At 40.2% G+C, this 12,276-nt stretch overlaps 1 protein-coding gene across 3 annotated transcripts in view; it reads right to left on the reverse strand.

Moving 5' to 3' along the window:
* Positions 1–6,814: 6,814 nt before the first annotated feature.
* The window catches only part of SERPINB3 (serpin family B member 3), a 77,576-nt gene continuing 72,114 nt past the window's right edge, over positions 6,815–12,276 (reverse strand). For all 3 annotated transcript variants that reach the window (XM_060119009.1, XM_060119007.1, XM_060119008.1), the window contains 5 exons: positions 11,427–11,555; positions 10,994–11,111; positions 9,743–9,885; positions 9,286–9,441; positions 6,815–7,707 (listed from right to left, as the gene is read on the reverse strand). In XM_060119009.1, coding sequence (XP_059974992.1) covers positions 7,297–7,707; positions 9,286–9,441; positions 9,743–9,885; positions 10,994–11,111; positions 11,427–11,555 — 957 coding nt within the window. In that variant the 3' untranslated portion in view covers positions 6,815–7,296. The remainder of the gene's footprint in view (positions 7,708–9,285; positions 9,442–9,742; positions 9,886–10,993; positions 11,112–11,426; positions 11,556–12,276) is intronic.

A 12,276-nucleotide genomic window follows, 5' to 3' on the forward strand; every position in this document is an offset into this window, starting at 1 on the left:
GAAAAAGAAATGAAGGAAACGATAGCAAAGATCAATAAAACTAAAAGCTGGTTCTTTGAGAAGATAAACAAAATTGATAAACCATTAGCCAGACTCATCAAGAAAAAAAGGGAGAAGACTCAAATCAATAGAATTAGAAATGAAAAAGGAGAAGTAACAACTGACACTGCAGAAATACAAAAGATCATGAGAGATTACTATAAGCAACTCTATGCCAATAAAATGGACAACCTGGAAGAAATGGACAAATTCTTAGAAATGAACAACCTGCCAAGACTGGCTCAGGAAGAAATAGAAAATATGAACAGACCAATCACAAGCACTGAAATTGAAACTGTGATTAAAAATCTTCCAACAAACAAAAGCCCAGGACCAGATGGCTTCACAGGCGAATTCTATCAAGCATTTAGAGAAGAGCTAACACCTATCCTTCTCAAACTCTTCCAAAATATAGCAGAGGGAGGAACACTCCCAAACTCATTCTACGAGGCCACCATCACCTTGATACCAAAACCAGACAAGGATGTCACAAAGAAAGAAAACTACAGGCCAATATCACTGATGAACATAGATGCAAAAATCCTCAACAAAATACTAGCACACAGAATCCAACAGCACATTAAAAGGATCATACACCATGATCAAGTGGGGTTTATTCCAGGAATGCAAGGATTCTTCAATATACGCAAATCAATCAATGTGATACACCATATTAACAAACTGAAGGAGAAAAACCATATGATCATCTCAATAGATGCAGAGAAAGCTTTTGACAAAATTCAACACCCATTTATGATAAAAACCCTGCAGAAAGTAGGCATAGAGGGAACTTTCCTCAACATAATAAAGGCCATATATGACAAACCCACAGCCAGCATCGTCCTCAATGGTGAAAAACTGAAACCATTTCCACTAAGATCAGGAACAAGACAAGGTTGCCCACTCTCACCACTCTTATTCAACATAGTTTTGGAAGTTTTAGCCACAGCAATCAGAGAAGAAAAGGAAATAAAAGGAATCCAAATCGGAAAAGAAGAAGTAAAGCTGTCACTGTTTGCAGATGACATGATACTATACATAGAGAATCCTAAAGATGCTACCAGAAAACTACTAGAGCTAATCAATGAATTTGGTAAAGTTGCAGGATACAAAATTAATGCACAGAAATCTCTGGCATTCCTATATACTAATGATGAAAAATCTGAAAGTGAAATCAAGGAAACACTCCCATTTACCATTGCAACAAAAAGAATAAAATATCTAGGAATAAACCTACCTAAGGAGACAAAAGACCTGTATGCAGAAAATTATAAGACACTGATGAAAGAAATTAAAGATGATACAAACAGATGGAGAGATGTACCATGTTCTTGGATTGGAAGAATCAACATTGTGAAAATGACTCTACTACCCAAAGCAATCTACAGATTCAATGCAATCCCTATCAAACTACCACTGGCATTTTTCACAGAACTAGAACAAAAAATTTCACAATTTGTATGGAAACACAAAAGACCCCGAATAGCCAAAGCAATCTTGAGAACGAAAAACGGAGCTGGAGGAATCAGGCTCCCTGACTTCAGACTATACTACAAAGCTACAGTAATCAAGACAGTATGGTACTGGCACAAAAACAGAAAGATAGATCAATGGAACAGGATAGAAAGCCCAGAGATAAACCCACGGACATATGGTCACCTTATCTTTGATAAAGGAGGCAGGAATGTACAGTGGAGAAAGGACAGTCTCTTCAATAAGTGGTGCTGGGAAAACTGGACAGGGACATGTAAAAGTATGAGATTAGATCACTCCCTAACACCATACACAAAAATTAGCTCAAAATGGATTAAAGACCTAAATGTAAGGCCAGACACTATCAAACTCCTAGAGGAAAACATAGGCAGAACACTCTATGACATAAATCACAGCAAAATCCTTTTTGACCCACCTCCTAGAGAAATGGAAATAAAGACAAAAATAAACACATGGGACCTAATGAAACTTCAAAGCTTTTGCACAGCAAAGGAAACCATAAACAAGACGAAAAGACAACCCTCAGAATGGGAGAAAATATTTGCAAATGAAGCAACTGACAAAGGATTAATCTCCAAAATTTATAAGCAGCTCATGCAGCTCAATAGCAAAAAAACAAACAACCCAATCCAAAAATGGGCAGAAGACCTAAATAGACATTTCTCCACAGAAGATATACAGACAGCCAACAAACACATGAAAGGATGCTCAACATCTTTACTCATTAGAGAAATGCAAATCAAAACTACAATGAGATATCATCTCACACCAGTCAGAATGGCCATCATCAAAAAATCTAGAAACAATAAATGCTGGAGAGGGTGTGGAAAAAAGGGAACACTCTTGCACTGCTGGTGGGAATGTGAATTGGTACAGCCACTATGGAGAACGGTATGGAGGTTCCTTAAAAAACTACAAATAGAACTACCATATGACCCAGCAATCCCACTACTGGGCATATACCCTGAGAAAACCATAATTCAAAAAGAGACATGTACCAAAATGTTCATAGCAGCCCTATTTACAATAGCCCGGAGATGGAAACAACCTAAGTGTCCATCATCGGATGAATGGATAAAGAAGATGTGGCACATATATACAATGGAATATTACTCAGCCATAAAAAGAAATGAAATTGAGCTATTTGTAATGAGGTGGATGGACCTAGAGTCTGTCATACAGAGTGAAGTAAGTCAGAAAGAGAAAGACAAATACTGTATGCTGACACATATATATGGAATTTAAGAAAAAAATGTCATCAAGAACATAGGGGTAAGACAGGAATAAAGACACAGACCTACTAGAGCATGGATTTGAGGATATGGGGAGGGGGAAGGGTAAGCTGTGACAAAGTGAAAGAGCGGCATGGACATATATACACTACCAAACGTAAGGTAGATAGCTAGTGGGAAGCAGCCGCATAGCACAGGGAGATCAGCTCGGTGCTTTGTGACCGCCTGGAGGGGTGGGATAGGGAGGGTGGGAGGGAGACGCAAAAGGGAGGGGATATGGGAACATATGTATATGTATAACTGATTAAATTTGTAAAATAAAAAAATAAAAAAATTAAAAAAAAAAAGAAAAAAATAGAAATTACCAAACTGATTTCAGAAGTGGTTACACCTTCTTGTATTCCCACCAGCAGTGTATGAGCATTTTCATTGCTTCACATTCTCTCCAAAATTTGACACGGCCAGTTCTTTACTTTAATAGATGTGAAATGGTACCCTGTGGGGAGGAACTTTGATAGCAGGTAAACATCCATTCAGTATAAAACTTTTAATTTAGTCATCTATTTATTTTGTATCAATATGGCCTCATTGTATTCTGTTTAATTCAATGCATTATAATCTATTACTTTAAAAATAAAGATACAGGTGTTGAATTTCCCTTCAATTTCTCTTACATGTGGCCCCTAGGCAAGGCAGTAGGTTCTCTGCCTTCTAGTTGGCCTAGAATATAGGCAAAGCTTTTCAGATCTCATAGATAGATGTCTACCATGCCCTCTACCTGATATGATTCAAATGCCTATGAGCCTTTTTCTTACTTGTTTGCATTTATAAAGTTCCTTTGGAAAACCCAACTAAAATTACAAGTAGTTGAAAGGCATTCTAACCAACAATTCTTCAAACGCCCCCCCCCAAAAAAATCCAAACAGCTCTATACCAGTTTCAAGTTCATTGAATCATTAGAAATTAATTCAGACACGTGGTGGCACTCTGATCTTATTTATTACCTACAATTTTCCATTTTAAAGTACAGGAAAAATCCCAGGTCCTGGGCCAAATGTTGATCCTCTCATATTTCTCAGAAACTCATTCCCATCATTTCTTTGCTTCAACCTCATTAAGTACCCCAATGCTTCTCTGTTCATCAAGGCAATGCCCCCCTGCCTTGCCTTCCCTTCCCACCCATTCACTGCATCGCTTACTCACGTGACCCACTCTCTGGCCAGTCTGTCAATTCCCCTGACCACGTCTCACACTTAATGGTGAAACATCTACTTCCTCTGCTGTGTTCCTGGGCTGCTGAGTTTGGCTGAGGAAAATTTTAACTTTGTTCACATCCTCCAGAACTCATGGTTTATGAAATCAGCTGGGATTAAGTACTGACTGGGAAGGGTTTGGAATGAGTACAGTCCCCTAAGAAAAGCTATGTTTAGAAAATAAAGTGTCCATACCTGACCTCTATATATTGATGTACTTCAAGGTCAGTTCTAGGCCCTCCTTTCTTATCACTTTACACCCTCTCCCTAGGGTCTCATTCCTGCCTTTAGCTACCCGTTTAAAAAAAACAAAACAAAATTTTAGGGTTACTGAATAAATATAGTAACTTTTTGTTTTCTTTTTTTTTTGTGGCTGCGTGGCATGCAGGGTCTTATTTCCCTGACCAGGGATCAAACCCATTTCCCCTGCAGTGGAAGCACAGAGTCCTAACCACTGGACCACCAAGGAAGTCCCCCTGGGACTGGGAAATTTTCTGTTGAGCATGTAGGGGAGAACAAATTATTTTACAATTTTTTTTTAAGCAACAAAAGTCTCAGGAAGAGCTTTTACATCCTCCCCCGTAACTGCCAAAAGCATTTAGATAGGGGGCCAATCCCAGGAAGAGAGCTATAGTCAGAGACAAGTACAATGAATATGAGTCCGGTACGGTAGACAGGGGTGGGAGGTGAGGGGGGCAAGGCCTTTTTGATCAAAGACTTCTCTGTGTCCCATTGTCTGTGCATAGCGTGGCAAACTTTTGTTTACCAAACATTTGTTTTTCCCCCATCTTCCTGTAAATCTTTCCCTCCCCTTTGAAGTCCCAGCCCCCTACATGCTTTTCCTTCTCTCAGATGCCATATAAGCCTCAAATGACTAATTTGTCCTCGAGTCTCATTATTCCTATGGGGTCCCCATATGTATGTAATTATATTGGATTTTCTCCTGCTAAGCTGTCTCTGTCAATTTAATTCTTAGAACAGCCAGAAGAACATAGAGGGTAGAGGAAACTTTTTTCCTTCCCCAACAAGCATAACAAATTTCAAGCTCCAGATCGTATCCTGCAGATGAGCTCAAGACTCATGGATTCAAGTGCTTACTAGACAACTCCATCTGGATGTCTCAAAAGGAATTTTACGAAGTGCAAACTGAAGCCGAGGATCATCTCTTCTCTCCAAAATGAAATCTTCTTCCATCCAACCAGTTGGTTAGGCCAGAAACTTCATCATAGGTCTTGGGTTCTATCTCTCGTTTCTGCCATATATAATGTGTTACCAAAATTCTATGAATTTTAGTTCCTAAACAATTATCACACGTAACTATCTGTGAGGGAGGAAGAAACTTTTTTTCCACCATACACGGGAGAGACCCAGGAAGACTGAGACACTTGCCACAATGGCCCCAAACCTCACCTTAAATACCATCTTCAGAGAAGACAAAAGAGGATGTTGGGTGTAGTGGTTTGGGACTTCAAAAATGCAACTGACATGGAGTTGGAAAAGCAAATGTTTGGTAACATGTTTGCTGGGCCAGGCGGAGACTATGGGGCACAGAGGGGACTGATCTCCAGGCCCTGCCGAGCTTCCCAACCACTTCTCGCCCATATTCTCTGCAGGTATCTCTGGTGATAGCTCTCTTGTGGGAACAGGCCCTTAATCTAAACTCTTTAGGCAGCTAAGTGGGAGATAAAAAGAAAGACTTCCTGGGTCTTCCTGGGTCCTCTGTTTCTTAAAAATTATTAGCCTAAATTAATCCTCACGCCAAAAAGACACATTTTGGAGTGGCAAATTTTACTCCCCAAGTATTTATCTCAGTTCCACTCTTGACATTCTAATGGTTTACTAGTAATTTCACTATATCCATGCTATTCTTTCCTCTCATCCATTTACAACATAATAACCAGATATATATTTTAAAGTGGCAGATATGATCTCTATCCCTGCTTTGGAAAACAAAACCTGAAATGAAGCAGGACCCTATGGTCCTTCCCCCCATGTCCTCAGCCTGCTTTTTGTCTTTGTAAATAACTTTAGCCAGAGAATAACTTTAATCAGAGAAGTGAGAAAATGCAGAAACAAAGGAAAACAAAGGAGACCAAATGATAGTAATTTAGTCATTAAGCAAAGTCAAGGACTTTTATTTCCTTCTCAAGGGCTGTAGATAATATTCTGAGCTGTATCCTGTGAGCTGTATTGTAGATACTGAAACCCACACCGGGTGGAAGAAGTTAACTACATGGTGACCGGACTGTAGCCATGACATAAGCTGCCACAATTCTGAGAACTGGCCTCAAGGAAATGGGAAAAACCCAGCCCTGGAACTGAAGACTAACTGTACTTAAAACAATCAAGATGACACAGGTCAGACCACCACATGACCAATTTCACGATGACTGTCAGAGCTGACTGTCATCAGAGCTGTTTCTGCATGTAGCCCCTTCCCTCTGTGTATAAAAGCTCTTGCCCCCTGATTGTCAGGGCGGGAGTTGGCCTTTGGACAGGTGTCTGCCCTCCCCTGCTGGTTGCCAGCATCCAAAATAAAGCAAACTTTCCTTTCCACCAGCCTGGCCTCTTTATTGGATTTTGAGCAGTGAGCAGCCGGACCCCACTTTCGTTACAAACCTACAATGTCTTTTCATTCATTTAGAGATAAAATACAAAGTTCCTAACGTGGACTCAAAGCCTTTCATGTTCTGGTACCAGTCCACCTCTTCAGCCTTATCATGCTCTACACTTTTTTTGAATTTTTCTTTTTATAAATTATTATATTTACGAATTATCTCTCCTATGTGTGGCAGGCCACTTGCACTTTGTTGAAAAGAAAGAAAGCAAAAAAAGGAAAAGCAACAGGTAGCATGAATAAGTACTATATTATTGATAATGTATTTTATAAGAGGAAAAATTTTTGGCATGTAAGCGTTCCACAGATCACTTAAATTCAAATAAATGTGGGTGTCTAGGTGAGTAGGTTTGAATAGTAGATACGATGTTTGAAACAGCAGCTATGTTATTTCAAATTCAGGTGAAGATAGAGTGTTGAAATATCCTTTTATCATATCTTGAACATTTTGTCCACATGGGAGTTACCATGGGGAGATACAGTAGGTTTACATGGGTTTGTAGAAAAAGAGAAACAGACAGACATGGTATTTCAACCAACACATTCTTAGTGATGACTATGAGTTTGGAAAGGAAAATGAATCAAAGACAACCTGTTACTTCCAGCAATCAAGGTTCAGGAACAGCTCTGTGAATGTCCCCCAAGTGTAGCTGCTGGCTAATCACATCTCAGGGGAAGAGACTCTGCCATAGAAGAGGAGGCTGTTGGTCTTGTTGTGCTTGATGAAGAACAGGAAAGGGTGGTCACAACGGAAACTGTCTGTAGTTGGTCTTGATGTTAAACGAACTTCTACTCCAGTCGAAGCTGCAGCCTCTGTGCCCTCCTCATTCACCTCCACGAAGGACTTGTGGAGGACTTTTGACAACACCAGACCTTGTCCCCCGGTCATGCCTGAGAAGTCGGCTTTCCCCAGACTGAAGGCGTCCACCATCCCCAGGGCTATCAGCGTGGGCTTGAGGGAATAGCTCTCCTCCACTTTGAACCGAGGTAGGTATAAATCCACTTGTAACTCCTTCATATTCTGTGGGCTCGTCCACTCTATTAACTTCTCAGCAGTGAGTTGATCTTCAAGCTATAACAATGGAAAAAGGAACAACTGGTAAGACTGTCAGTGGACACGGAGCTCCCCTTAACACTGGATTGAAACGTGGAAATCCTTTAACAGTAAACATAAATACAGGAGATTCAGTTGATATGGTTTTATCTGAGGAGGTAAAAATAACAGAGTCCTGAATATATATTATATAATCAAATAAATGTTCTTATATTTTCATGACTTTGCTATTTATATATATATATGTACACATTAATAATATATGCATATGTATAAATATCTATACAAATGTATATATATATGCACACATATATGCAACAGAATGGTTAAATAAAATTATTTGTAGATGAGCGATCCACTTCTTAAGCTCGTTCTCTATTCCGTGCTTCACTTTCAAATACCTCTTATCAATGTTCTTTTGTCCATAAATTTTTACATAGTGCATTTACAGCGTATAGCCTACTTTTATTCCTTGTTCTTGCTTCATTTATTTGTAAACTTTTCCTGTATAGATATATGTTTCTCTAATCAAGTTTACACTGTTACATGATACTACCATTAAATTGATATTCAGTATATATATCTTTACTTAATATCTTTTAAGCATTCTCTGCATGTCAGTCCCTAACCTAAGGTAATACAAACATGTACCATTTTTCCTCATTTAAAATTTTTCATTATTTTGAGCCACTTCTGTCCAAAAGCTTTTCCCTTGTTTAGACTTGTTGTTATAGGATAAAATCCTAGGACTGAGATTCCCAATGTCATTGCATTGATAATGGGGAATTTAGGGCTGAAGCAGAAATATTCTGATGACTCTTCTTAAGTTTACTTATTGCCATATTGCTTTCCCTAAGGATCTCCAGTTTCCAGTGTTACAAGATATGTATTTTGAGTGTGGCAAGTTTACTCCTGCTTCTGCATCGACTATTATAGTACTTGCTTATGGCCTTTTATGGAATGTCCTTTTATGCCAGATATTGTTATTGATATTTTTACATATTAACTTTATTATAACAATGCTAACAGGAAAATTCTATAATCCTCCCGTTTTTTGAAATCTTATCAATGAGGCTCTGAATGAGCCTTCTGTCCATTTTGAGCACTTAGGGACCAAATACTTCAAAATTTAAAAGTGGGCATCACGATAGATCTATTTGTCCACCGTCTACAAAAGCACTGCGAATTCGTGGGCAATATGTAACTGCTTTGTTTTTTTAATTTCCTTATTTTACTTGGGAGTGAACTTGCAAATATTTCTATGTGTCACCGATGTATGAGTGTTAACTTCCTTGTCTTCAGATGAGTGGACTGGAATATATCAGAGGTTCGTATGGTTGCAAAATAGTTATGTGTGTATCTAGGTATATATTTTTTGTGAACTGACATTCCATAGTTTCATCAGAATGTTAATGTGACCTGTGATGTACAGATGCGCTATTTGTATCATGCTGTGATGCCTAAGGTATGGATTTTAGTTTTTTGTTGCGTGCTTGAGCTCTGCCAGCCACCAGCACCAGTCTATGAGCAGCCCATACGAGCAGTTGTCTCACTAGAAATTTAATAGTAGGCAGCATTGGAGGTACCAGCTTTTACCTTCTGCAGACCATCTACGTCATTGGGCAGCAGCACCATCATGCTTAGCTCTTGGCCTTTGTATGGTATTTCCAGGATCTTGACTTGCATGTCCTCCAGTGACGTGAAATTGAAATGACTGGTTTGTTTCATCATCTGCACAGATTTGCTTGTATCCTGCAATAAATGCATGTGGCAAAAAATGCTAAGTGAGCATAACTCAAAAAGAAAGATAATATTATTGTAACACCAAATACATCCTCCTTCTATGAGATAATCTCGGAAATCTGTGGATGAGAGACAAGAGTTTCTTCAAGGAATCCCAACTAAATAAAGTTAAAAAAAAAAAAGACAAGAAAATAAACCTTGACAAATTCTATCTTCTACCTGCAGCAGCTATATATTAATCACTAGGTATTTAAATTTCACAGTGAATGTGTAGCTATGTTATGTTATATACATAATTTATAGACAATACCTTGTTCAGCCAAAATTTTTCCTCCCCAGTATTTTCTTTCTTAAATTCCTGGCACCACTGCCCTTTGAAATAGACTGCGTTCACCAGAACCAGAATGGTCGTGCTACCAAGAGTGCCTTCGGGAAAGAGATCCTTGATTTTTTCTGCAAAGAAAGAAAATCAAAGGTTTGTCATGAAAGGCACAAGTGGTTTGTCTGGAAGATGCTTTGAAAGTTACAACTGATGATTAAATATTCACACAAGTCACCACATTAGGGACTCTGTGCCCGATTGTTCACAAGGTGAAGCTTTCCTCATGGCACCAGCCTGATGGAGTCGCCCTCATGCAGACACCCCTTTTCTGACTGGCAACGTGTTTGGTCTCTGTGGTGACATCAGTCATCTCACACTGAATTCTGATGAACTGATTTCAGCTGATCTTTCCACGGGTCAGTTTTCTCCCTCCCTCCCTACCACCCTCCCTGTCCCCTCAATAACCCCCACCCTCCCATTTCCTCCACCCTTCCTTCTGTTCTTTTCTTCTTCACTTTCTTCTTTGCTTTCCATTTTTTCAAACTTGAACTCACTACTCAGAGGAAATGGGCCTGAATGTTCTTTAGGACAAATGACATGAGCACTAAAATCGAAAACATGTACTCAGACACCATTTCCCGGGGTGTCTTTGTCTTCATTTGCCACGCTGAGTTGATGTAGGTTTGGCCTGTATTTAGGATGGGAGGTAGGATATGATTCATAGAATGGAGACATCATCCAGCCGCCTTCCGTGGTTGGGGAGGACGACTGTGACCATCCCTGCAGGATGCGGGGATGCGGAAGTGGTCAGGCAGCTTCTGCTGCAGGTGGCAAGACGGGTGGGTTGCAGGAGAGCGGCTCGTTTCCCAGTTGACAAAGGATAAGGGAACCCTTTTAATATTATCTCTTAGGGATCATAATCCAGACATTAAGCCTCTAATTTAAAGATAAAATGCGAATCAACCTGAAGTTTGAGCAGAGAGTTGGGATCCGTAGAGATACTGTCATCCACAGACTCAGCTGAGTTTCCAGGTAGCTGGTCCTGGGATCCCTCCTGGGCTCCCCTTGTTTCTCTCCACACTGACGTGGACCATTCCACCCTCTGCAGTGCCCTCCTCCATCCTCTGCAATCTCATCTCACCCTGGCTCCTGGCACCCCATGCAGGGTCCAGCACAGCGTTCACAAACAGCGGGGACTCTACAGTGATTTTTAAGGAGTGGCTCTCTCTCATAACCTACCATTAGTTTGGCTTTCCACCCAGGAATTAATCATCTTCCGGCTTTCTTCTGCAGCACTGACAAAATCAGCAGATTCCACACTGGCTAGGTAAAATTTCTCAATATTATCCATGTATGCCTATGACATGGGCAGGAAGAAAGGAGGGATTAAGAGTAATTTATCAGTAACTATGTAGGTATTCCCAGATTTAACTGTGTTCAGTGATGACCAAACAGAGTACCTGAAACAATCCTTATGCCCACTTCCCCGGTGGGTTGTCAGGCTCTGGGACACTCCAGTGGGAGGGCGCTGCAGTCCAGGAGCTGAATGCCCCCGGGGCAAATGCTCCCCATGTGGGTCAGCCAGGCTCCTCTGCCTCCCCCTCCCCCATTAGGAGATGGGATGAGAGGACCCAGGATGCAGACCAAAGGTGTGACAGGCCATGAAACTTACCTGAAGAAACAGAAGAGGCTTTGCTCCATAGAGCCTGTTGGCTATGTTCAGCTCATAGGCATCAGTGGGTTTCTTGAACTCAGTCAGAAGGTTTTGAAATTGATGATGCATATCTCCTGGCTTTTCAACCTTCAAACACCAGAAAGTGAGCTAATTGGATTCTCATTGTATGTAAATACTACACCCCCACAGGTCTGTGAGCTCTGTACCTAGAGTTTGGTATCCCCACGGATGACATTTGTTGCTATCCCCCCATATATGATGTATTTTACCAGAAATACTCTTCATAATCCTTACATTCAATCTTCCAGGTAATTCTTCCTTCCTGCTCTAACACACTCCAGTCTTTTCTCTTTTGAACTAGAGATGCAGCACCATTACACTATTGGATTGTGTTTTAATTGTCTCAAATGTTTAGGGACCAGCTAAAACTTAAACTCCTTGAGAGCTAGAACCATAGTGCATCTCTAACAGTCATCAACTGTATGAGAACATGAAATTTGTATATTGCCCTATGTTATGACATGAAGCCCTGTTTTACTCCTTGGAGGGATTACTCTCTAAGACCCCTTGATTGTGCTCTTTGGCTGTTCATTATTCCAGTCACTCTGAAGTAGGAGCAGTGTGTCTCTGGTACACTGCTCACAGCTGTACATCAGCATCTCTAAGTCTTTAGTTCAGTTGACATGAAAACAAGAGAGTTCAGAGAAAAACTTCTCCGAGGAGACAGAGCCAATTTTTCAACTCACGCGTATCTCAACCAGAACCTTCCACTTGCTAACTAAGAGTTTAGGACTATTTAGGCTACCAACCATAATTCTCATTCAAGCATTTTCCAAAATATAGTTGA

Source organism: Mesoplodon densirostris, chromosome 15, assembly GCF_025265405.1.
Source record: "Mesoplodon densirostris isolate mMesDen1 chromosome 15, mMesDen1 primary haplotype, whole genome shotgun sequence".
Classification (NCBI taxonomy): Eukaryota; Metazoa; Chordata; class Mammalia; order Artiodactyla; family Ziphiidae; genus Mesoplodon; species Mesoplodon densirostris.